The 27,494-nt window shown below is 35.0% G+C and overlaps 1 protein-coding gene and 1 long non-coding RNA gene across 6 annotated transcripts in view; one reads left to right on the forward strand and one right to left on the reverse strand.

Annotated features, from left to right (window-relative positions):
• LOC309649476 overlaps positions 1 to 10,521 on the reverse strand; it is a 201,724-nt gene extending 191,203 nt beyond the window's left edge. For 4 of the 5 annotated variants that reach the window (XR_014257128.1, XR_014257130.1, XR_014257131.1 and 1 more), the window contains exon 1: positions 10,337 to 10,476. This is a non-coding gene — a long non-coding RNA (uncharacterized lncRNA). Of the gene's footprint in view, positions 1 to 10,336 lie in introns of all 5 variants that reach the window. The other variant, XR_014257129.1, reaches the window with a different exon arrangement.
• A 101-nt stretch (positions 10,522 to 10,622) lies between these two features.
• KIFAP3 (kinesin associated protein 3) overlaps positions 10,623 to 27,494 on the forward strand; it is a 152,386-nt gene continuing 135,514 nt past the window's right edge. Inside the window, 2 exon segments of the mRNA XM_082439434.1 lie at positions 10,623 to 10,802; positions 24,979 to 25,110. Of these exon segments, the coding sequence (XP_082295560.1) occupies positions 10,771 to 10,802; positions 24,979 to 25,110 (164 nt within the window). The 5' untranslated portion in view covers positions 10,623 to 10,770.

The following is a 27,494-nucleotide window of genomic DNA, read 5'->3' on the forward strand; positions in this document are numbered from 1 at the left end:
AAAAATCTAGAAACAATAAATGCTGGAGAGGGTGTGGAGGAAAGGGAACACTCTTGCACTGTTGGTGGGAATGTAAATTGATACAGCCACTATGGAGAACAGTATGGAGGTTCCTTAAAAAACTACAAATAGAACTACCATACGACCCAGCAATCCCACTACTGGGCATATACCCTGAGAAAACCATGGGTCAAAAAGAGTCATGTACCAAAATGTTCATTGCAGCTCTATTTACAATAGCCAGGACATGGAAGCAATCTAAATGTCCATCGACAGATGAATGGATAAAGAAGATGTGGCACATATATACAATGGAATATTACTCAGCCATAAAAAGAAATGAAATGGAGGTATTTGTAATGAGGTGGATGGAGTTAGAGTCTGTCATACAGAGTGAAGTAAGTCAGAAAGAGAAAAACAAATACAGTATGCTAACACATATATACGGAATCTAAGGGGAAAAAAAAAAAAAAAAAAAAAAAAAGGCCATGAAGAACCTAGTGGCAAGACGGGAATAAAGACACAGACCTACTAGAGAATGGACTTGAAGATATGGGGAGGGGGTGGGGTGAGATGTGACAGGGTAAGAGAGTGTCATGGACATATATACACTACCAAATGTAAAATAGATAACTAGTGGGAAGCAGCCGCATAGCACAGGGAGATCAGCTCGGTGCTTTGTGACCACCTAGAGGCATGGGATGGGGAGGGTGGGAGGGAGGGAGATGCAAGAGGGAAGAGAAATGGGAACTTATTGTATATGTATAACTGATTCACTTTGTTATAAAGCAGAAGCTAACACACCATTGTAAGGCAATTATACTTCAATAAAGATGTTAAAAAAAAAAAAAAAAAAAGGAATGAAAAAAAAATAAATAAATAAAATAAAGTGAAGTACACATCACCATATCCTGAGGACAGCAAATGCTGCTAAGTGGAAAAGCAGCATTTTGTTTATTTTGTTTTTACTTTGTTTTGTTTTTGTGATGGCATGATAGCATCTTCTACTTAGAGCAATGTTGACATTCTCTCAACTGACTCATTTGGAAAGAAAAAGAAGTTCACATGCCAATGAGTGGGAAAGACAGGAAGAGGACTGATTTAACAGAAATATTTTACAATTTGTCAAACTTAGAGTAGCAGCATCTTATTTTCTACCTCTCCCTCTTAAAAAAAAAATAAAAGCAATATGGACAAGGTATTGAAGTGTGAACTAAAACGAAATGAATTTCAATTCCTTTTTGTCACTAACACACAGGAAAGATTCTGACCCTATTTCAACCGTTTCTCAGGGTCTTTGATGTGTATCTACTTCCTCTCCTGATATGGTAATGATTACATTAAAGAGATATCGATTTGGCAGGAAATTTCCCAAATCAGAAAAAAATTCTTTTTCCAGTATGCTATTATTTTTATGACACGTGTTGTCTACACACAAAGAGAAAGAAAAAAGAAAGGAAGAAAAGAAGGGATAAAGAAGGAAGGAAGAGAAAGATGGGGAAGAGAAGGAAAAAGAAAGAAAAGAAAAGTTAAAAGTTTAACAGTCAAATAACATATGATTTAATTTCGGCCCCATACTTAAAAGGATGGAGTTACATCACTCATTGGAACATCATATATTTCAACCCTGGAAGCACAAATTCATCTCTTACCCAACTTCAAAGTTATTGCTAACTGGCAGTTGCTAGGAACTGATCTGGAATGAATTGGCATTTCTGGTTCTGTTCTTAGCGACCCAGAGGGTATGTCATAAACACTTATGTTATGGTAATACCTTTGTTAAAGAGGTGAAGAGGAGAGAGCACTCTTTGGTGACCAAATAGCTTTCAACTCATTCTAGCAGAGGTATGCAGCAGTAGTTGTCATGCTCTAAACATTTTCTAATTCTGCTACTAAGGCTTCAGAGGAGATGTCTGATTAATATAGCCATTGCCTGAATTTATCCATCCAGACTACAAGTTTAGCTCTGAAGTGTACCTGGAACACATAATATGCACTAAACAAATGTGTATTTAATGAGAGATTGGATTCACTTAAATATCTAACTCAAATGAAACTTCTATCATAGTGAGGGATTATGGAATTGAAGCAATAAATTGAAAAGATATGGTGCAGCATATTCTTTATAGAAAAAAATCAATAGGTAAAAGCAGTTTAAAATAATCCAGGACAAAAACAAAACAAAACAAAATTTGACGTGGGATGTAGATGTGTGGGAAATACGGCTAAAACACCAATTACTTGTCCTCTGATTGCCTATTCATAGTTTTGAATTCCTTCAAGGTAAGGTCTGTATCTTATTCTTCTCATAGCTTCAATTCTTGGATGAGTGTATTGTGCAGAATAGGATTAACTGTCCGAATCCACAGTCATCTTTTCAGTTTCTACAGAGATGCATTATAGCTCTATCATAGAATGTATTATTTTGAATTTTATTTCTTCATTTTGTGTGTATCCCTACTGGATGTAGATACAATTCTTCAAGTCAGGAACTATGTCTATTCATTTTTGCATATTCAAGTCTAAAGTAATGCCTGCTCATAAATTTTGTTTAGATTAATAAATACAGCTGATCTGGCTGGATATACTCAGATCCTCTTCTTCCCTCACCGTGTCATGTGCACATCTCCAAAAGCACACACACAAAAGCACGGAACTTCCTATTGAAGATGTACATATATAACTACACATACAAATTCACAAACACAGGTGTTTTTGTGTGTGCATGAATGTGTGTGTACATGTATGACAAAATACATCTTCTATTTATACTGGATAATATTCATTTGACTTATGTCTTTAAGGATCATCAGGCTGACATGTATTTAAATAGTTGACACAACTATTTTCTCAAAGTATGGTTCAGGCTGTAAGAGAACATGGGGAAGAAAAACAGCACAGAGATTCATTATTTTCCTAGTAGGCCACCTCCCTCCCTGTTCTGACCCTTGGAGAAACCTAATGAATGATGTCATAGTTGTTGTCTTACATCATATTAGTTGAATGCAGAGATTACCACCATCAAGAAGAGGATGTATTTTAAAGGATCCTTTTAACTTAAATATCTTTTGCATTAAGATGTGCAATGTGAGCTCAAATTAATTTGAAAAGTGAGAAGATGACCACATTAATAGCCAGTGGATGTGGATTCTTTGGACCACAATGGCCATTTGATGATATCCCAAAGGCAGTCACAAGGTAAGAAACGATTTTCTGTGAACTTCTGAAGCAAATCAGCATTGAAATTTAAAAGCAGCATATATGGAGAATAAAAAATGTAATTCTTACATCTCTGTTCTATATTGCTGTGTGGATAAAATATAGAACAATTAATATTGCTAAAATAATAAATTTCAACATATACTTTTTCTATATTAAAATGCTTTCATGGCTCTCGATCTGTGCAGAGAATACCCAAATACCATACTCTCTTATAGCAGGCTTTCCACAATTTTGCCCCTCCTGAATTTTCCAAATTTATTTTTCATTGCTCTCCTACTCAAACCTAACTCCCTAACCATCTCAACTACTTGCACTTAACCTAAATATATAATGATATTTCATATGTTTGTGTATAAACTATTGTTTATATATTGTATGTATACTATTGCCCTTTCCTAGGATATCCCTATTATGTTTCTCTGGTAAGCAATTTTTTATTCATCCTTTTTGAGCCCCACTCTAAGCTTCTATCCACCATGAGTGGATTATTTCCTTCTGTGTGCCAACGTTCTACTTGTTTCACACTGCCATTATGACAGTCAAGTTATCTGTTTACATACATGGTGAGTACTTTATGTACTTCTTGAAAGCTGTAATTATATCTGATAAAGCAGGAGCTGCCATTTGTTAGTTATCACTATGTGTCAAGAACTGTGACTGGAAATGTAATTTTAAATCCATGATTTTAAAACTTTTGAATCACTCATAAATAAATCATGTCCATAAAGTACAGTAAATGCAGTAGGAGAACAGAGAAAGCACTTTACTAAGTCTGGAACTTAAGAAAAGCTTCTAGGAGGGACAGTTTTGCAGAAGGAGCAAACTGATATCAACAGGAAGGTTTCCCAAAGCAATGCAGCCTGACTCCTGATGAATATAGGTGCAAAAATTCTCAACAAAATACTAGCAAACTGAATTCAAAAGCACACTAAAAGGACCATACAACCATGATCAAGTGAGATTTATCCCTAGATGCAAGGATGGTTCAATATATGCAAATCAATAAATATACATCACATTGATAGAAAGATGACAATCATATGATCATCTGAATAGATGCAGAAAAATCATTTGACAAAATTCAATCCTTTCATGATACAAATGCTCATCCAACTAGGAATAGAAGGAAATTAACATAATTAAGGCCACCTATGAAAGCCCACTGCTAACATCATACTTAACAGTAGAGAATGGAAGGCTTTTACTCTAAGATCAGGAACAAGACAAGGATGTCCACTCTTGCCACTTTTATTTAATACAGTACTGGAAGTACTAATCAGATCATTTAGGCAAGAAAAATAAAAGGCATCTAAATAGGAAAGGAAGAAGTAAAATTATTTCTGTTTGCAGATGACATGATTGTATATTTTTAAAGCCCTAAAGATTCCACAAAAATCTGTTAGAATAAATGATTCAATAAAAAGTTTCAAGAAACAAAATCAACGTACAAAAATCAGTTGTATTTCTGTATTCTTACAGTAAACTATCTAAAAAGGAAATTAAGAAAACAATCCCATTCACAATATTACAAAAAAAAACATTTAGAAATAAACTTCATGGAGGTAAAAACCATATACAATGAAAACTACAAAACGTTGATAAATGAGAATAAAGAAGACAAAAACCAATGGAAAGACAACCCATGTTCATGGATTAGAAGACTTAATATTGTCAAATTTTCCACACTACCCAAAGTTATTTAAAGATTCAATCTAATCTTATTGAAATTCCAATGGCATTTTATTTTATAGAAGTAGGAAAAACAATCCTTTAATTTATATGGAACCAAATGGGTCTCAAATAGCCAAAACCATCTTGAGAAAGAATAGCATACCTGGAGGCATCTTACTTCCTGACACATAGACAAATGGGACAGAAGAGACAGCCCAGAAATAAACCTACACAGATATCCTTTATTAGAGTGAGGAAGTCACCTTCTACTCTTAGTTTTCTAATAGATTTTTAAATCATGAATTCTGTCAAATTCATTTTCTGCCTCTATTGACATGATCATATGGTTATTCACCTTTTTATTTGCAATGTGGTAAATTATTGGATTTTCATATGTTAAACTAACCTTGCATTCTGAGTTAAACCCCATTTGGTCACAATGTTGTATTTTTTTAATATATTGCTGATTTAATTTACTAGTATTTTGTTAAAGATTGTTACATATATGCTCACTAAAGATATCTGTCTGAATATGATGGCAGGATAATGCTGACCCTTTTATATGTTGCTAAATATTCCTTCATTCTTTATTTTCTGCATGAGTATGTAAGTTGAACTTATTTCTTAGAATTAATCAGTAAAGCTGTGCTTGGAATATTCTTTGTGTGAAAAACTGTAATTAGGTTTTTGATTTCTTTTAAAAATACAGAGCTTTAACATTTTCTATTTCTTGTCTCAGTTTTAATGATGTGTATCTTTCAGATCTAGTATCTGTTGCTATCTCTCTGATCAGTTTGGTCAGGCTAGTGAAAACATAAATAAAAAATGAACAAAATATTTGAACAAAGACTTCACCCAAAATGGTACACAAATGGTAAATAAGGACATGAAATATGCTTATACCATTAATCATTATGATTTAAATTTAATTTAAAAATTAAATACAATTTAAATTAAATGAGCTATCTCTACACACCTGTTAGAATGACTTGATTAAACAAATTAAAAACTTGATAATACCAAGTGCTGGTGAGGATATGTATCAGCTGAAGTCATACATTGTTGGTGGGAATGCAAAATAGCACAACGACTTTGGAAAACAGTTTTGCAGTTTCACAGAGTTATTCATATATTTGCTATATAACTGAACACTCTTAGCTGTTTGCTTTCAGGAGAAAAGAAAACTTTAGTTGACACAAAAACCTGTATGTAAATGTTTAGAGTGGCTTTATTCACAGTTCCCAAATACTAGAAACAACCCAAATGTGGTAAATGAATAAACTGTGATACATTCATACAATGGAACACTAGCTGACAGTAAAAAAGGAATAAATTAATGAAACACAATATGGATGGCCCCCAAATGCTAAGAGAAAGAAACCAGACTCGAAAGGCTATATCAAATATGCTTACATTTAGATGACATTCTGGAAAAAGGGAAATTATAGGACCAGAAAACATCAGTATTTATCAGAGCGTGATGTTGGGGGAACAGGATGACTCCAAAGGAACAGAGAGGAATTTGAGGGATGATAGAATTGCTCAATCTTTTGATTGTGTAATGGTTACATGACTCGTGTACTTGTCAAAATGCATAACAGCACGCCAAGAAGAATGCATCTTATTGTATGCAAATTATACCACAATTTAAAAAATACTGTATGTAATCTTCTTCAATTTACTTTCATTCAATATAATGTTTCTAATACTCATTCATGTTGTCTGTATAGTTCTAGTTCATGTTAAAGCCCTAAGGCTCTGCTGCATAATATTGTATTGTGTGAATATTTCAAACATATTTATCCATTCTCCTGCAAAAATATTTTGGAGTTGTTTTTCAGATTTTCTTTTTCTATTATGCACAACACTGCTCTGATAGTTCTGGAACAAATCTCATTGTGCACATATACTAGAATTTTCTGAGTTATATAACTAGGGGTAGAATTGCAGAAATTTAGAGAATATCCTCGTTCAACTTTACAAGATAATGAAGACATTTTATTCTCAAGTGGTAGTTTGCAATGAACACTCACACCTGAAATGTTTACTAAATCATTTCCAGGGTTTCACATTTTCACCAGAATTTGGTATTGTTAGACTTTTTAAATTTTGCACCCCGGTCCGTGTAAAATTGTAACTTTTTATGGTCTTAATTGAGATCTTCCTGATTACTATTGAGATGGAGCATCTTTTCATGTTTTGTTTTGTTTATCTTGCTAATCCTAATTTGTCTTTTTCTTCTTTGTCCATTTTCCCATTGGGTTGTTTGTCTTTTCCTTTTTGATTCATAGTGGATCTTGAAGCAGTCAATTTAATCCTTTGTTAGTTTTCATGTGATGCAGATAGGTCACATCATTTTTTAACTTATCTTTTTTTACTTTATGGTGTCATGGTTAATAATTAGAAGTTATTAATTTTAATGGAGTGAATTTATCAATCTTATTTCTAGTGCTTTCTGTATTTTGTTTTAAAATTTGTCCTTAACTGAATGTCATAAAGATAATTTATATTTGCTTCTGAATGTTTTTAAAGTTTTCTCTTCTACACTTAAGTGTTTATTCAATGTAGAATTAGCTTCTGCACATGGCATGAGGTAGGGATCCAATTTAATTTGTTACACATGCATAAACAATTGTCTCAAAAACATTTATTGAAAATACATTTTTCCCATAATGATCTGAAAATTCACTTCTGTCATATTTCAAGTTTACACATGTGCATGGGTCTGGTTCTCTTTTTTGTTTCACTTGTGTCTCTCCCTATGTCAAAACTATACCTTGTAATTATTATTCTGATATGATATATCTTGATATCCAATTGGGTATGTTCCCCACTCTTTGGGCTATCTTCTTTATTTAGTTCTGCATATGAGATCTGTTGACCTGAAACAAAAATAGACTGCCACACATTTCTCCAGCAAAGATGTGTTTATTTGGGCTCAGCAGAGCATTGTAATTTGGGGTCTGCAATTGCAGTGAACCACTTGCAAGTGCCCCATAGGGCAATGCTTTTATAGAGAGGAAAAGGAAGTTGGGAGGGCTATAGTAAATAAAGAGTCCATGACTTTTCACTGACTGAGAACTTGACAGGAAAGGAGTCTTTCTTCTTTCTGTTGGGCTCTGCTATCATCATAGGGCATGAGAGCTCCCCATTCTGTTTCCCAACTCTATTTAATTGAGATTTTCATTTATTAATTTTTTACAGATCTGACAGTTTAGTTAGATTCCGGTTAATTTTTGGCAAGAATACTTAATAGGTGATCTTGTGTGCTTCCTATTGCATATACTATCAGGTACTGTGACTACTAATGATGCCTAGTTTACTTGTTTATTAGAATGCTGATAGCTAGATCTCCCCATTGTAAAGTAACATTTTTTCCATTTAGAATTATCAAGTAATCTGTGGGGTGAAACTCTACCACATTTTAAATTACTTTATAATAAATCAATCAGGTACATTACTTCTTGGGCCTTGCAAAATAGTAACTGTCTATAATTATATTGTTCCAGTACTAGCAGGAATATTCTGTAAAAAAAAAAAAAAAAAGAGCTTTCCCTCATTAAGAGGAGGTAAATTATGGTTTATTTCCAAAAGGCTTGGATTAAATGCTTAATTATTTCCTTTAATTACCAAGTTTCAGAGTAAGAATTTGATGAAGTCATTACCTTCAATGAAAGTGAGGTTTTGTTTTTCTGTTTTTCTATGTGTCATTGAGTATCATTATGGACTCCTGTACTTTTATTATGTGTTAAATCAACCACAGTAATTATTCCTTGTGAGGCAAATTATCTCAAAATTGACTACTGTCTTTTGGACACAATACCATTAGTATTTTCTTACTTTCAAGAATAAAATGCCTAGGCTCATCTTGTACTGTTCCTGCTATAGACTGACAGCTTCTCTAGTTTGGGCCCAGTTTCAGTTTATCTCCTTATTGATCTAGTTTTCAGTTCTTCCTTTCTGGCCTCTGGGCATTTCCTCTAGATTTTTGTTGTTGTTATTGTTTCAAGCTCAAGTATGCATTTTTTTCAATTCCAAATATTCATTTAGTGCCAACTATGAGCCAGATGCTGTTCTAAGGATACACAAGTAAACAAAGCAAAATCTCTGATCTCAAGGAGCTTATATTGCAAGAATGCTTATCATATAAACTATGAATTTTAATAGATATTATGATCTGGCAATATTAGGTATTGTAGGGGTTTTAAGGTAATGTAGCTATGAATGATAATTTGTAAAATTGTATATCAGTTTTGAGAATGAATATTTAGGGAAAAAAAAAAACAACAGAAAATAGGAAGTCCAGTTAGGAAAGAATTGCAGTATTCCAAGTCTGAAATGGTTAGGCTAGTAGGTAGAAGTGAGAATGGAGAAGAAAGCTGGATTGCAGGAATACCTTGAAGGAAGAAAAGATAAAATTTTGAAATAGTTTAATAAGAGGGCATGATACAAAGAAAGATGTCAAAGTTAGCTCCATACAGTCTTCCCTGGAAGACTGGAAGAACGACTACAACACTGACAGAAATAGTGTAGCCTGTGTGAATGGGTGGGCGATAAAAATCTCTCTTAGTCGGTATGGACTGTGTCTATATTTAATATTCCATGCAGTGCACTGCATTAACTTATTGCATGTGAAAAAGGCAGTGGAACAATGGTGTAGACACAGTGCAAGGCGACTAAAAACATAGAACTAGAAGAGAGGGACAGGTGAGAAGTGGGAGTAGAAACGCCTCCTTTGTTATCCCTAGAGCCTGGTTTGATGTCTGGCACAAAGCTGGCCCTCAATTAATATTTATTGAATAAATGAACGTAAGTCATTTGCATAGATGAGATAGCTGAGCCCATGGGAATAGATCTCAAAAAGAGGACATTACTTGCTAAGGTTCAAAAACAGCCCTACTGATTCCACATATAAGTGGTATCACATCGTATTTGTCTCTGACTTACTTCACTTCGTATAAGAGATTGGCACAACATTGTAAATCAACTATATTTCAATAAAAAAACAACAAAACAAAAAACAGCCCTTTGGCCCTATGGCCTGAATTGCCAACAGTTGCCTGTCTTAGAGGAAATGATTCCAAACGTACCCCGAGTTAGGGATAGTTAGTTTAGGAGTTGTAATTTCAGGAGCTGTGTGTGTGTGTGCGGGGCAGGGGTGCATTCTAGATTTAGGATACCAAAATGGAAGTGAGAGATTTGCCCCTCGATCAAAGTTGATATTAATTGTATTCATTTCGTAAGGGTCAGCCTATCTGCACAAGTTCCAGCTTCTCAGTGCAATCAGTGCAGTTCCTTTTCTACAGTGCCCCAAATAACAAACCTTTCTTTACAGGTTACCAGCAGAGGGCTTGACTGCTCTAGAGCATTCTCTAATTAAAAGGTTAACGGAATTCCTTTCCCTCTTTTCAAGCGAAGGACCTGAAATATCAATTCGACTGACCGGGATGACTCTTTCAATTCCCATCCTCAAGGAGGCGGTGACCACGGAGCCCCTCCTTAACCACGCGCGCTGAAATCTGCGGCAAATACCTTCACGTTCCGCTCCAGGGTGCGTCAGCTTAGTCCCAAAGGCCAGCACCGTATACTGAGCCTGCGCGTACTGGCGCCGCGGAGCAGGCGCATGCGCTTTGAGGCGGAGCTCATACAGGCCGCTCTGGGCGGGTCTGGGCAGCGCTAGCGTTTTGGGGCCTAGGAGCCGTGGGAGGAGCCGGCGGCTTCACCCTGGTAACCAGAGCGCTGTAGCTGCCCCGCCTTGCAGGCCTCAGGACTGTCATCGCCTTTGGGTGTGGGGTACTTTGGCCAGCGTCCCCGGAAATAGCCCCGTCGGCCTCTCTCAGACACCCCCATCCTCCCCACGCCGCCGTCGCCGCCGCCATGCAGGGGGAGGACGCCAGATACCTCAAAAGGTGACGACCCCCCAAGGCTCGGTCCTACCCTCCTTGCCCGGACCCTGAGGTTATTCTTAAAAGGTTCTTGGGTTGGCCGTGAGATGTCACTGGGCAAAGCTTAGAAGAGGGGTGGGAGACAGGGGAGAAATCACGGAAAGGGAGGGGGGGGGGGAAAGGAGAATTAAAAAGAGGAAGGGGCCCTTAGGGGGTGCGGGTTTCTCCAGCCTCTTACCTGACTCAGCGGGGTCCTGACAGCATTGCAGATGGTTTCCTTGCTACATTACATTGTTCAGGGTAGAGGAGCGAAGGGCGGAGTAAACCGCGTCTTCCTATTTTTCCCCGATACTCCGACTCTCCATTTTCCTTTAATAGATAAATCCTGTGGAAGCCTGGAACTGAAGTCTTCTGGCGCCTCTGTCCTATGTCTCCAATTTGGGGTTCACTGCCATGGGGTTTTGAAATGAAGGGGAAAGAAGTGGTGGCTTTTAATTAATGGGAGACTGGATTGAGATGTTGCTTTCCAGTTTATTTCTGCTTTCCTCATCCATTTCACTGCCATGTATACAGTATAATTTTTGTAGGAGGTTCGTAATTATCAAGGGGTTTGCTCAGGAGCTTGACATGAAACAGGCCATCATTTCTTTAGTTTAAAAATATGTGTAGTATCAATTACTCCTTAAAGAAAAATGTAATCTGTTGGGATTATTTATTTGACTCAGGTCAAAGATAAGATCATCCCTCATAAAAAGAATACCTCTCACTGGACCAAGAGTTAGCAGTGATCCAATACAAAAAAATATTTTAATTAGGAGTCTCCATTTTTAGCTAAATCCCTGCTACTGATTGTGTAAATACCCTAGAAAGTCACATGTATTCTTTTGGACTCAGTTTCCTTATCTAAAAATGGGGCAAGTATTACTTTATGATAGGTACGAGGACCAAATATGAAAATGTTTTAAAAAGATAAAACCTGCATGTAAGGTGGTGTCATCATTTCAATTCATAGTATACTTTTACTGAATGTATTTATCCCAGCTTGGCAGGGCCCTGATCATCACAGAAAGATCTAACCTTTAATAGACTCTTAAAAGGGATTGAAATTATTGTAAAATCAATCAAGCAACCAACTGTATTTGCTGTCTTTGCAGGCCTGAAGCATATATTGCCTGCCTGTCCCATTTTATAGAAATATATCTGAAATTGTTACATAACCAGAGCTTATCAGTAAAAATTTCAAAAAAGAATATGTAATCATAACAAGTATATAGTCAGCATTTATTTCCTCACTGCATTTTACTTACATCGGTCATTTAAAATATCTTGATTGAAAATTTGGTGAAAGAAGAAAACAAGAAATTCTCCTTCAACTTTAAAATCAAGGTTGTTCTAGGGCAAAGAGTCGCTATTACACCATTAGCTTATTTTCATGTAATGTATTTGTGCCAGAAAATAGTTTTTCTTAGGATTCTGGTATCCTGTGGTCCCTTAGGCATCCTGTGACTTGTAATTCTCAACCTATTGCTTACTTCTAAAGCTAAATTATGTGGAGTTCAACAAAAAAATCAGATGAGTCACTATAATGTTTGAAGTAAAATAAGGTCAGAATCTGGAAAGGCTGAAATATACACTTCTCAATTTTGTCTAATTTTGACAATATAAATAGTTTGCATTGCCTGCTTTCAGTTTAGAAATGTGCATCCAACATATAATCATATAGGCCCGATGGCTTATGATATGACAGAACATTCCATTTTAATGATTGATTCTTTGATAGTAATTACATATATTCATTCCTTTTGTAATACTTTTACTTTTATTATTTTGTTTTTAACAAGAGGGCAGTATGTTTTCAATCTAATTGATTCATTCTAATTTTAATTATTTAATTTCAGTGGTTTCATTGTAGCTCTCACTGAGGAATCTATAGTCTCTATATGTTTACATGTGTAATAGATTATAGAATCAAAAATCAGGTTTCATTTTTTGTTCTGCTACCCATTAGTGTTTTGATTCAATAGTGCTTAATACATACTTACCAAATACTTAGTCCATGCCTAGCATTGTTCTGATCACTGCGGAAATGATTAAATAGACACAGTTCACATCCTCAGTCAGATATGCACACAAATAAATAGACAGTTAATCTAGTAGGATTTGTTTTTTGTTTTTTGCCTCTTAAAACTCTGATGGCTTTCCATTGCTCTTAGAGTTAGAGCACCAACCTTTTCAGATTCATCTCTCGCTGCTCCCCTCCTGCCCCCAACAATTCCATACTTCAGCCTTACAGAAATAACTTCTTTTAGATCCCTGTGTGTTTCAGTGTTAGACTCCAAGTGCCCTTCCCATTGCCTGGTACTTGCCTTGTTCTTTATCCAGCTAACTCTTCATCTTACCTGTTTTAGCTTAAATGTCACTTTTTCTAGAAGGTATTTCCTGAGCTGCCCTTTCCCACCCCACAATCTGCCATCCAGGTCAGATATACCTGCTAGCTTCCATGATACCTAATACCTTGTCTTTTCCCACTCTTACTATTTTATTGTTATTGTTTGTCTTTCCTGCTGGTCTATAAGCTTCAGAAGGGTAAGAATTTTTGCATCAATATTCATAAAGGATATTCATAAATTATATTCAAAAATATATTCTGTTTTTATGGCATCTTTGTCTTTCTTTGGTATCAGGGTAATGCTGGCCTCATAGAATGAATTAGGAAGTATTCCCTCTTTTTCTAGTTTTTGGAGGAGTTTGAGAAGGATTGGTGTTAATTTGGTAGAATTCACCAGTGAAACTATCTGGTTTTGGACTCTGTTGGGAAGGTTTTGATCACTGATTCAATCTCTTATTTTGGGGGAATTCAGAATTTCTATTTCTTTTGAGTCAGTTTTGGTAGTTTGTGAATTTCTAGGAGTTTGTCCATTTCATCTAGGTTATCTACTTTGTTGGCTTACAGTAGTTCATAGTATTTTTTTTTTATTTCTATGAGGTCAGAGATAATAGTAATAATGTCCCACTTTAATTTCCAATTCTAGTAATTTGAGTCTTCTCTCTTTTTTTCTTAGTTTAACTAAAGGTTTGTCAATTTTGTTGATCTTTTCAAAGAACCAACTTTTAATTTTTTGATTTCCTCTATTTTCTATTCTCTATTTCTTTTATCTCTGTCTTTATCTTTATTATTTCCTCCCTTCTACTAGCTTGTTGTTTAGTTTGCTCTTTTTCTAGTTCCTCAAGGTGTAAAATTAGGTCATTGAGTTGAAATCTTTTTTTTAATTGAGATATAATTGACATATACCATTATATTAGTTTCAGTTGTACAACATAACGATCCAGTATTTGTATATATTGCCAAATGATTACCACAGTAAGTCTAGTTAACATCCATCACTATACAGTCACTCTTCTTTTCTTGTGATGAGACTTTTAAGATTTACTCACTTAGCAGTTTTTCATATATACAATATCGTATTATTAACCACAGTCACCATGCTGTACATAACAACCCCAGGACTTATTTATTTTATAGCTGGAAGTTTATACCTTTTTACCAGCTTCACCTACTTCACCCACTTCACCCACTTCCCACCTTTGGCAACCACCAATTTGTTATCTGTATTTGTGAGTTCAGGTTTTGTTTGTTTTGCTTTATTTTTAGATAAAAATAAATAGTGAGATCATATGGTATTTGTTTTTCTATCTCTGACTTATTTTACTTAGCACATTGCCCTAAGGTCTATTCATGTTGTTGCAAATGACAAAATTTTCTTCTTTTTTATGGCTGAATAATATTACAGTGTGTGTGTGGTGGGGGGTGTGGGTGTATACACAGATATACATATATTTTATCCATTCATCCATTGATTGACACTTAAGTGATTCCGTGTCTTAGCTATCGTAAATAATGCTGCAGTGAACATGGAGGTACATATATCTTTTTGAGTTAGTGTTTTCATTTCTTTTGGATAAATACCCAGAACAGAATTGCTGGATCATATGGAAGTTCAATTTTCAATTTTTTGAGAAACTTCCACACTGTTTTCCATAGTGGCTGAACGAATATAAATTCCCACCAACAGTTCACAGGCTTCTCTTTTCTTCACATCCTCTCCAGCACTTGTTATTTCTTGACTTTCTGTTATAACCATTCTAACAGGTGTGAGGTGATATTGCAATTTTGATTTTATGTTTCTGATGATTAGTGATGTTGAACACCTTTTTATGTAATGTACCTGTTGCCCATCTATATATATTCTTTGGAAAAATGTCTGTTCAGATCCTCTGCCCATTTTTTCCTTAGATTGGTTTTTTGCTATTGAGTTGTATGAGTTCCTTATATATATTTTGGATATTAATCCCTTATCAGATATATGCTTTGCAAATATTTTCTCCCATTTGGTAGGTTGCCTTTTAATTTTGTTGATGGTTTTCTTTGCTCTGTAGAAGCTTTTTGGTTTGATGTAGTACCAGTAGTTTATATTTGCTTTTGTTGCCTTAGTTTTTGGTGTCAGATCCAAAAAATCATCACCAAGACCAAAGGCAAGGAGCTTACTGCCTATGTTTTCTTCTAGGAATTTTATGGTTTCAGGTCTTACATTCAAGGCTTTAATCCATTTTGAGTTGATTTGTGTGTATGGTGTAAGATAGCGGTACAGTTTTGTTCTTTTGCATATGGCCATCTAGTTTTCTCAACACTGTTTATTGAAAGGACTGTCTTTTCCCAGGTGTATACTCTTGGCTCCTCTGTCATAAATTAATTGGCCATATATGTGTGGGTTTATTTCTGGGCTCTCTATTTTTTCTATTGATCTGTGTGTCTGTTTTTATGCCAATATCATACTGTTTTGATTACTGTAGCTTTGTAATATAGATTAAAATCAGGATGCATGATGCTGCCAACTTTGTTCTTCTTTCTCAAGATTGTTTTGGCTATTCAGGCTCTTTTGTGGTTCTGTACAAATTTTAGGATTTTTTTGTTCTATTTCTGTGAAAAATGCCATTGAGAATTTGATAGGAATTGCATTAAATCTTTAGATTGCTTTGGATAGTATGGACATTTTAACAATTTTAATACTTCCAGTTCATAAGCTTGGAATATCTTTCCATTTATTTGCATCTTTTTCAGTTTATTCCATTATTGTCTTATGGTTTTCAATATACAGGTCTTTCATATCCTTGGTTAAATTTATTTCTTAGGTATTTTATTCTTTTTGATGTGTTTGTAAATGAGATTGTTTTCTTAATTTTTCTTTTTGGTAGTTCATATTAGTGTAAGGAAATGCAACTAATTTATATACATTGATTTTTTATCCTGCAACTTTACTGAATTTGTTTATTCTAACAGTTTTTTGGTGGAGTCTTTAGGATTTTCTTTATATAATATCATGTCATGTGCAAATAGTGATGGCTTTATTTATTCCTTTCTGATTTGGATACTTTTCATTTCTTTTTCTTGCCCAATTACTTTGGCTACCACTTCCAATACTATGTTGAATAGAAGTAGCAAGAGTTGGCATCCTTGCCTTGTTGTTGATCTTTCAGGAAAAGCTTTCAATATTTCACCTATAAGTATAATGTTAGCTGTGGGCCTGTCATATACCATCTATATTGTGTTGAGTTTCGTCCCTCTATACCTACTTCGTTGAGAGTTTTTATCATAAATCTATGTTGAATTTTGTCAAATGCTTCTCCCACATTTATTGAGATGATATTATATGACTTTTACCCTTCATTTTGTTTGTGGTGTATCACATTGATTGATTCGTGTTTGTTGAACCATCCTCACATCTCTGGAATAAATTCCACTTGATAATGGTGTATGATTGTTGTTTTAAAGTATTGTTGAATTCAGTTTTCTAGCATTTTGTTGAGGATTTTTGCATCTGTATTCATCAGGTTTGTTTTTTTGTTTTTTGGGGGTTTTTTTTGGTGTCTTTGTCTGGTTTTGATATAACAGTAATGCTGGCCTCATTAAATGAGTTTGGGAGTGTTCCTTCCTCTTCAGTTTTTGAGAAGAGTTTGTAAAGGATTGGTGTTAATTCTTCCAATGTTTGGTAGAATTCACCCATGAAGCCATCTGGTCCTGGGCTTTTTTTGGGAGATTTTGACTACTGATTTAATCTCCTTATTAGGATTCAGTCTGTTCTGATTTTCTGTTTCTTCATGATTCAGTCTTGGGAGGTTGTATGTTTCTAGGAATTTATCCATTTCTTCTATGTTGTCTAATTTGTTGGAGTATAATTTTTAATAGTAGTTTCTTGAGATCTTTTATATTTCTGTGGTAACAATTGTAATGTCTCCTCTTTTATTTCTGATTTTATTTATGGGCATACTTCGTTTTATTGAATTTTGCTTTATTGCACTTTGCAGATATTGCATTCTTTATAAATTAGTGTTTGTGGCAACCCTGAGCCAAGCAAGTCTATTGGTGCCATTGTTCCAACAGCATTTGTTCACTTCTTGTCTCTGTCACATTTGGTAATTCTCCCAATATTTCAAATTTTTTCATTATTACTATATTTGTTATGGTGATTTGTGATCAGTTGTCACTGATGTTACTATTGCAAAAGATTATATCTTGCTGAAGGCACAGCTGCTTAACATTTTTTAGAAATAAATATTTTTAAAAATAAGGTATGTACATTGATTTTTAAACATAATGCTATTGCACACTTACTATATCACAGTATAGTGTAAACATAACATTTATGTGCACTGGGAAACCAAAAAATTCACATGACTTGCTTTATAATGATACTCACCTTATTGCAGTGATCTGGAACTGAACCCGCAATATCTGCAAGGTACGCCTGTGTTTGAGTCCTCTCTTTTTTTCTTGGTTAGTCTAGCTAAAGGTTTGTCAATTTTATTTACCTTTTCAGAGAACAACCTCTTAGTTTCATTGATCTTTCCTGTTGTCTTTATAGTATCTATTTCATTTATTTCCCTTCTAATCCTTGTTATTTCCTACCTTTTACTAACTCTGGGCTTTGTTTGTTATTTTTTCTCCAGTTGCTTAAGATGTAAAGTTAGATTGTTTATTTAAGATCATTTTTTTGTTTCTTGATGTAGGCATTTATCTCTATGAACTTCCCTCTTAGAACTGCTTTTCTGCATCCTTTAAGTTTTGGTGTGTTGTATTTCCACCTTTACTTGTTTAAAGGTATTGATTTCTTCTTTGACACATTGGTTGTTCAGTAGTATGTGATGAATCTTTATGTGTGAATTTTCCAGTTTCTTCTTGTAATTAATTCTTAGTCTCATACTGTTGTGGTTGGAAAAGATACTTGATATGATTGCAGTCTTCTTAAAAATATTAAAACTTGTTTTGTGGCCTAACATATGATCTATCCTTAAGACTGTTTTATCAGCACTTGAGAAGAATGTGTATTCTGTTCCTTTGGGTGGAATGTTCTGGTTATGTTTGTTAAGTTCATTTGGTCTAATGTGTCATTTAAGGCCAATGTTTCCTTATTGAATTTCTGTCTAGGTAATCTATTCATTGATGAAAGTGAGGTACTAAAGTCTCTTCCTACTATTGTATTGCTGTGTATTTCTCCCTTTAGGTCTTTTAATATTTTCTTTATATATTTAAGTGCTCCTATTTTGGGCATATAAATATTTACAAATGTTTTGTTTTCTTATTGGATTGACCCCTGTATTATCATATAATACCCTTCTTTGTCTCTTATTACAGTCTTTATCTTAAAGTCTATTTTGCCCAACATAAATATAGCTACCCCACCTTTCTTTTGATTTCCATTTTTATGGAATACGTTTTCCCATTCCTTCATTCAATCTGAGTGTATATTTCCATTTGAAGTGAGTCTCTTGTAGGCAGCATATAGATGGGTCATGTTTTTTTATCCATTTATCCACTCTGTATCTTTTGATTGGAGAATTTAATCCATGTACATTCAAAGTAATGATTGATAGGTAGGTACTTATTGTCATTTTGTTCATTGTTTTCTGGCTGTTTTGTAATTCCTCTGTTCCTCTTTCTCTTGCTCTCTTCATTTGTGATTTGCAGATTTTCTCTAGTGTCATTAGATTTCTTTATCTTTTGTGTATCTATTATAGGTTTTTGCTTTGTGGTTACCATGAGGCTTACGTAAAAACACTTAATAACAGTCTATTTCAACTTGTTAACACCCTAAGATTGAACGCATTCTAAAGCTCTACATTTTTACTCTCCCCTCATTTTATGTTTTTGATGTCACTATTTACATTTTTTTTATCTTGTGTGTCTTTAACAAATTTTTGTAGTTATAGTTATTTTTACTACTTTATCTCTTAACTTTCATGCTAGCTTTATAAGTGACCAACCTACCACCTTTACAACATTTTAGATTATTCTGAGTTTTACTACATATTTACCTTTACCAGTGAGATTTATATTTTCATAAGTTTTCCTGGAAAACTATCTCTCCTTCAATTCAGTAGCAGAACTTGGCTGTGTAGACTAAAAACTGGTTGGCAGTTTTTTTCTCTCAGCACTTTGAATATATTTTGCTACTTCTGGCCTGCAAAATTTCTGCTGAAAATCTGCTGGTAGTCTTATGGGGGTTCCCTTGTATGCAACAAGTTGTTTTTCTCTTACTGTTTTTTTAAGATTCTCTCCTTTGACTTTTGACACTTTAATTATAATGTGTCTTGTTGTGGCTGTCTTTGGATTCATCTTTTTTTGGAACTCTCTGGGCTTCCTGGATCTGGATGTCTGTTTCTTTCTTCAGGTTAATGGAGCTTTCAGCCATTATTTCTTCAAATAAGTTTTCTGCCCCTAATAAGTTTTCTGCCCCTTTCTCTTCTCCTTCTCGGACCCCTCTATTGCAAATGTTGGTCTGCTTGATGTTAGCTTATAAATCCCTTAAGCTGTCTTCACCTCTTTTTTGTTCTTTTTGCTTCTCTGGGTGTGTTCCGTTGCCCTGTCTTTGAGTTCACTGATCCTTTCCTCTGCTTCATTGAGTCTACTGTTGAAGCCCTTTGTTGTATCTTTAAGTTCAATTATTGTGTTCTTCAACTCTGTGACTTCCATTTGGTACTTTTACATTTTCTATCTCTGTTGAAATTCTCACTTTGTTCATCCATTCTTCCCCTGAACTTAGCAAGCATCTTTATGATCATTACTTTTAACTCTTTATCGTAGACATCATTTATCTCTCATTATGGTCGTTTTCTGAGGTTTTATCTTGTTCTTTCTTGAAACACATTCCTCTGTTTCTTCATTTTCCTTGACTCTGTGTTGGTTTCTATGCATGAGATAAAACAGCCACCCCTCCCATTCTGAAAGGAGTGGTCTTGTTTAGGAGATGAACCTTTTTATTCAACCATGCCTAGCTCTTGGTTGTCTTTCCGACCTTAGTGATTGTCCAAGTAGCCTACTTTATTTTTAGTGCTCCCTCTGAGCTGAGTCCTGGGGTAATAACCAGTTAATAACTGTTTTTTTTCTTTCACTAATGTCTCTTTGAACTTATGAATACAAGCCCCAGTGGCCACCAGAACCAAGTGATCACCTGGGTGGCAGCCACAAAAACTGGGGCACCAGGTAAGTGTACAAGCTCTCCTCCAGGATATACTGGTGCTCTGGAGTGGGACAGAGGGAGAGTGCAAAGATAGCATCTGCTCTCCCAGGTCTCTGGAGAGGATGACAGTCAGCCTTTAGATGTGTTTAATTAGAAGCCTGCCCCTAAGTCCACAGCTATGAAGATAAGCTAACAGATCTCTTTCATAGGAAGATTGGTTGCCTCAGTCTGTTGCCTCTCTGCTGTGCCCTGGGAGTGGTAGCCAGTTAAGAACTCCCTCTCTCTGTTATGGTCCTGTGGGACCTGGGAACATAAGCCCTGATGGCCACCAGAGTCAGGTCATCTAGAGGTGTCCCCTGGGCAGCAGCTGCAATAATCAGGACACCAGAAGACAGCAGTACAAGCTCTTTTCTGGGAGATACTGGTGATCTGGAGAGCATAAAGATGGAACCTGCCAGCCTCCGTCCTGAGTATTTCAGTAGACTCATATGTTAAATTAGATGCTGGCCCCTCAGGCCGACCCTTTAAGATAAACAAATAATCCTTTTTAACAGAAAGTCTAGGTGCTTTTTAGTCAGTTGCCTCTGCACTAGGCTTTAGGGTGGGTGAGCTTGCATGTACAAGCCCTTTAAGAACTGTTTCACTGTTTTGCTATAGCCACTGGGGTCTCATGGAAGCTAGATGTTTTGGGGGCTTGTCTCTCAGGTGTAGGTCTTAAAAGGTGGGTGCCAGATGTAGGGTTCAAATCCTTCATTCCTCAAGTAGCGGCTCAGGTGTGAGTTTTTGCCCAGTTGTGGGTCTCCACACCAGAGGTGGGGTTTATGGCAAGATTGTGTCTCAGTCTCTCTTATTTGCTTCAATGTGGGTTTTCTTGTTTGCTCAATTTGTGGGCATTGCTCAGCTAGTTTGGGTTTTTTGGGTTTTTTTGTTTTTTTGTTTTTTTAGTTGTGGCGTGTGGGCTCCCCCTGCATTGGGAGCTCCCTGCATTGGGAGCATGGAGTCTTAACCACTGGACCACGAGGGAAGTCCCAAGGTGGGGGCCAGGGGGCGTTCAGAGGAAATTGTTTCATAGATTGTATAGACTCAGTGCGTCTATGGGAGGAGGTGAGTTCAGGAACCTCCTACATCACAGTCTTGAACACAAACCTGTAATAAGCCCTTTTGACAGCAATAATTTAAAAAATAAAAACCTGTTTAATGAAAAATTAAGGGCTAAATTTTGTTTCTCTAGGAAATTGATAATGAATATGGAGCACAGTGTTAGTCAGCATTTGTTATCTGTTGTAGGGATCATAATGATATCATCGACCACATGAAGTCTAGAAACATCAGGATGTACTTTAGAAGTTAGTAATTAAGACTACTCTGCCTGAAGGTGACAATTATCACATGTAGATAAAGAAAGGTATATCTTATATCAGTCTGTGAAGCATGACTTCACTTCACATTGAGATTAAAAAAGCAAAACTTTTTCTGAATCAATTTAGCACATTTTTGGTTCCAGTTTTCTTGTGCAGGTTAAAAAAAAAAAAAAAGGTGAAGTAGACCTGTTATTAAGAAGGCTCCATTAGTACAAGAAATTTGCAGACAGTTAAAAGATATCAGTTTAATATCAATGTCATAAGATGCTACAAATAGTAAATCAGTTAATTCTAATAATGGGCTAAATTATTTCTCACCTGATTCATGGATTCCAAATAAAGCATTTGAAGTTCATTGTCTCAATTGTTAAATATCTGACATCATTATGAATGCCATGTTAAATTCAGTTTAGAAGTATAGCATTTAAGATAAAGTTATTCATTTTGTGGTGATAATACAAGTATAAGTTTTGATGAGGCACATTGCTATGGTAAAAGCAATTTTTCATACTAAATCAGCTATCAACAGCAGATGTGTACTTGTCACAGGTTGCATGTAGACATAATTCATAATTGTGTCCAAAAAGCTGGAATATTTTACCAACCAAAATAGAATTTGAAACCATGTTTGTCAATTTAAAAATATTTATATCATTCATAAATACAGAGTAACTGAATTACAAAATGTTTTGAGCCTTTAGAAAACTACTTTGTAAATCAACCAAGTGTCCTGCAAATGGTTTTGAATGTTTTGTAAGGGAATCTTGTAAATTTCGTGCAATGTAAGTTAGAAATAAAGAATCAAGGTGTCCGACAAATGGAGTATCTAGTATTTGACTATATGAAGTTCTAAAGGCAAAGTATTCTTTTAAAGTCATTATATAGTAATTTTGGAAAGTATGTTACACACAGTATATATAATATGAGCTTAGTTTGTAATATGTGTATTTTATGTATTCAGTGGCAGTGCCAAGGGGAACAGGGAAGGGGTTTATCCATCCCATAATCTCCATCAACCCCCACAATGATATAAACATTTAATACTTGTGTCAATCTTATGTAAATTGCTATTCAAATGTAGTTTTAACCCTACCAGATTCCTACCCTTAAGCCTCTTCTTTAAAGAAATTCTAGAGCTGACGTTCTCTCATTATATATTATCTACATATAGGTAGAAAAATGTCTGGATGTGTATGTGCTAAATGGTAACAATTGGTTTCTTCTAACTTTTTCAGTTTATTTTTTCTCTTTGCTAATTTCTGTGTTCTGTTTTTTCTACAGTAAGCATAAATTGTATTAGCAATAAAAAATAAATATTATAAAATTAATTAACTTCTTTAAAAGACACATACAGAAAAAAAAAGCAAATGAAAGCTGAAAAGGAATAGTGAGGTTCTTTGAATTATTTGATTTCTTTGGAGAAAGGCAAAATATCAGGCCAGAGGATAACAATTATGCTTTTCTGTCAGTTGTTATTATGTGGAAGACCCTCTTTGAAAGTGTTGGTATGAGGTTACTCTTAGGATCTGCACTTACATTTCATCCTTATGATTGTCTTCAATTGGATACAGTTACCCTCTCCTATATAAGTTCAATACTGCGGTTGCTCTCCATTTCATCAGGAAGCAAATAACTAGTTCTCTTTATAATTAAATAGTTTCTTTAATGCTATATTACATTTGGTTTTTAGCTCTCTTACTTACTCTCTTGATTCCTGTGGTTTCTCTAGCTTTTGACTGCTAGCCTGAACTTGTATGCATTTATCTTATCTTTTGGAAGCTGTACCATTCTCTTTAATATGTGTGTATATATCTAATTTCCCAACTCCCTGTTTTTTACTGGCCTACCTGTTTTTGCTTTTATTCTTTATAGGCTTTGTTCTGTATGTCTTAACTGTCAGTTTAGTTGCTGACCTACCTAGACTCTAGCTTCTGTATATTTGATTTCCTACTCTGTCTCTATACTTGACTCTTAATCATTGTCCTAATACAGACTGAAGAGCCTTACCCTTGTTGTAATAAAGAATTCTGGTGAAAAAAAAATTTAAAAATTACATTGAAAATATGCATAATAAGCCAATTATTCCTAACTGAAGGAAAAGCTTTGAGTTTCTGATTATTGGAATTTAAGGTGTTGTCATATTTCTATTCCTTCCTATTAGGCTAAAAGACCTCACTAGCCAGCTAGCTGGCTCTGACTACAGTGGGAAATTTTGCTTGTTTCCATTGCTTAATCTCCTTTAATAAAACTCATTTTATCAGATCCTAAAGTGGGCAATAACAAGTAGTGATTAATTCATTATTGTGGCAACATGGATAGACCTGGAAGATATTATGCTTAGTGGAATAAGTCAGGCAGAGAAAGACAAATACTGTATGTTTTCACTTATATGTAAAATATAAAAATAAAACAAATGAACGAATATAACAACACAGAAACAGACTCTGAGATACAGATAGCAAACTAGTGGTCCCCAGAAGGGAGAGGTGTAGGGCGAGGGCCAAAATAGGTGAAGGGGGATTAGCAGGTACAAACAGCGAGGTATAAAATAAGTTACAAGGATGTAATGTACAGCACAGGGATTATAGCCAAAGTAAAAATATAAAATCACTATGTTGTACACTTGAAACCAATATAATATTGTAAGGCAACTATACTTCAATTAAAAAAATTTGTTCTATAACTTTAGGGGTCTGGGAACAAAGTATATACAATCTTTCTATTGAAACTACTGATGGCACTATAATTTGAGATACGTGACTATAGAATATAACCTGTAAATGCTTTTTTGTTACACAACTTGTGTGTGATTTGAAGAGTGATTTAGGTACTAATTCAATTTATATAATTATGTAAGATAATACATAATCAATATTATTTTGCAGTTTAGATAATTCATGTCATTCTGTGATACAGTTAATGGGCTAATTATTGGGCAGTTTATTTTTTTTTTTTAATATAAATTTTGGGGTAGCTGCCTTTGGTTTTGAATTGCTGACTTTTGGTTGAGATTATTCTCTCCAAAACCATCTTAATTTTTTGTTTTATTCACTGGCTATTATGCATGATTCTTTGGGTAAATGTATTTTTTCTCAGAGCTATTCATAAAGGTACTTTCTGCAAGACCAAGAATTACATGTACAGTACAGAGTTTACAGAGTTGGAGAAAAAGAGTTATTTCTTGGTCCAAGTCAAGAGTAAATCTGATTTAAATGCATATGTTAATCCAGCCCACATGTTTTTGGAACTAGGAACTAGATAAAAACCTTGGATGTTTTGTGAGCTTTTAATGTAGCTATGCCTGTTTTTATTTTATATTAATAGGAAAGTTAAAGGAGGAAATATTGATGTACATCCATCAGAAAAAGCACTCATTGTTCAATATGAAGTGGAAGCTACCATTCTTGGAGAAATGGGGGATCCCATGTTGGGAGAACGAAAGGAATGCCAAAAAATGTAAGTTTTCTTCATTTGTGCACATTTGAAAGTAGTAAACTTTATAGAAATCTGATGTTATTTAAACTTGCATAGATGATAAATGATTATGGTGTTCTTACAGACACACATTATCTCAGTGAAGCAGAGACTATATTAAATTATAAATACAGAGTATATTCCAGAGAAAATCATGTTTATGTGAGCATAATTGGAACCTAATGAAAAATGCCTATTCTTATTTATCCCATTTAGTAAATGCATATAATAGAATATAAGTTGTGAAATCAACTATAAAAGATATGTTTATATAGGACTTTTTAGCTTAATTTAGGAAATTTGTATTTTAGGGGATCCTGTGTTGTTCTTCCCTGGAATTACAGAAAGTGATATGACATCCAGAATTCACAAATGGGGCATGTACCTTGAATTCATCCCTTAAAAATCTAGTGCTGTGAAAGATATTAGTAATAGGACAAGCATTTTCTGACTAAATGAATTGAGCTTAGATCTCCCAATGTTCTACACACTTTCCTTCCTGCTTTCATAGTACTTTCAGGAGTCCCTTGGGAACTGGCCTTTTTCATTAGTCTTCAGTTGTGCTGGCAATGATCTTGCGCTCCTTCCATAGTTTTGTGGAAGTAGAGAGGGTCTGAGATCACCTAGTATTCTTTCCCAACTTTCTTCCCCCCATAGATAATTTTGATTTGGGAACTAGTTAAAAAGTTAGTGTGTCTTGGTGGTATTAAGTATATTCAGGATGCTAGAAGTTCATGTGATAGTATTTAGTATTTAGCACACTGAACAGCACTGTATTTTAAATATATAGCAGTGGTTCTCAGCTGGTTAGGATTTTTCCCCCAGGGGACATTTGGCAATACCTGGAGACATTTTGGTTGTCATAACTGGAGGGTGCTGTTGGTATCTAGTGGACAGAGGCTGGGGTGCTGCGAAACATCCTACAATGCATAAGATAGGCACTTACAAACAAAAAATTATTTGGCCCCAAATTTTTATAGTGTTTCAATTAAGAAACTTTGTTGTATAGCAACCTGAAAAGAGAAGCTACCTACTGTCTTATTAAGATCTGTAGTCTCTCTTCTTATTTGGGTTAAAAGACTAAATTACACAGATAATTCATTAAAAATAAATGAGTCTTTGGATAATCCACTAGATTGAAGAGATATACACATGCACACATACATACCTACACTGTAGATTTTAACTCACGTGCTCACAGTTTTTTGTGTTCTCTCACACTTTCTTCCATTTGTGTGTTTGTGATTGCTGCCTAAATTTTGTACATTTTGAGAAAGTAACATCTCTTGAGATTTTATTAATTTGATTTCCAAAGAAAAGCTAGCAGATTAGGGGTCTTTGCCATTAGAACCTCATGCATCCACATTTCATGAGAGAAATTTAGTTTTTAGTTCGTAATAGTGTAGTCAGTAGCCTTATTCAATTAAAATTAAGTGAGAATGTTGTTATTGTTTGAAAATCTGTAGGCTTTCTAGACAAGGGGTACATTCACTAGAGAGCCACCTGGAAAGAGTTACTACCAACTGGCTAGTGTAAGTGGATTTAAACATCAGTGTGGGAAAAACCTCTGTAACCCAACTTTGTGGTATTCAACCTGGCTGCTCAAGATTTGGAGAGGAATCATATTGTGGGACCAAAAGGAGAATATGGTTTGTTGATAGTTTAAGAGGATTTATCAATGGTGGCAGCTGGGGGTGAGGGTTTTGAGGGGGACACTCATATAGATTGAGATAGGTGTGAAATGAAACTGTCATTAAATTGTGGTAGTCAGTGCTATGGCTCAGGTCCAGAAGACGTATTTCATTCTCCCTTATCGGATAAAGGAATGTATAAGCCCACCTTCAACAGAGTCCCAGTTTTCTGAACATTTCATTATGAGAAATCTATGGTTATGGTCCAAAAATAATATGGGCATTTTTTTGGTATGAGTTTTTGGTATTACTAATAGGCATGGGCTGCCTAATGAAGGGGGCCTATTTTTTGATTTTAGAAATAATCAGTAAACATACAGCTGACATTTTCTAAAAATTCTAGTCCTACATATTTTTTCTTTGTCTCTTTTAACGAGGGAAGGATTTAGGAGAGAGATGTACACACTAACAGAAGAGAATCTTTCTATTACTTGGATGGAAAGAAGATGATGAATCAGATTGCTAATATATATATTGGTAGAAAATAAATCTAAAAAAAGATAGAAAAAATCTGCTTTATTAAATCAAGATACTACTACACACCTATTAAAATGTGTAAAGTCTAAAACACTGATAGCACCAGATGCTGGTGAGGAAGTAGAGCGACAGGAACTCATTCATTGCTGGTGGAAATACAAAATGGTACAGCTACTTTGGAAGTCATTTTGGCAGTTT

The sequence above is a fragment of the Balaenoptera physalus genome (genome assembly GCF_965194825.1).
Source record: "Balaenoptera physalus genome assembly, chromosome: 1".
NCBI lineage: Eukaryota > Metazoa > Chordata > Mammalia > Artiodactyla > Balaenopteridae > Balaenoptera > Balaenoptera physalus.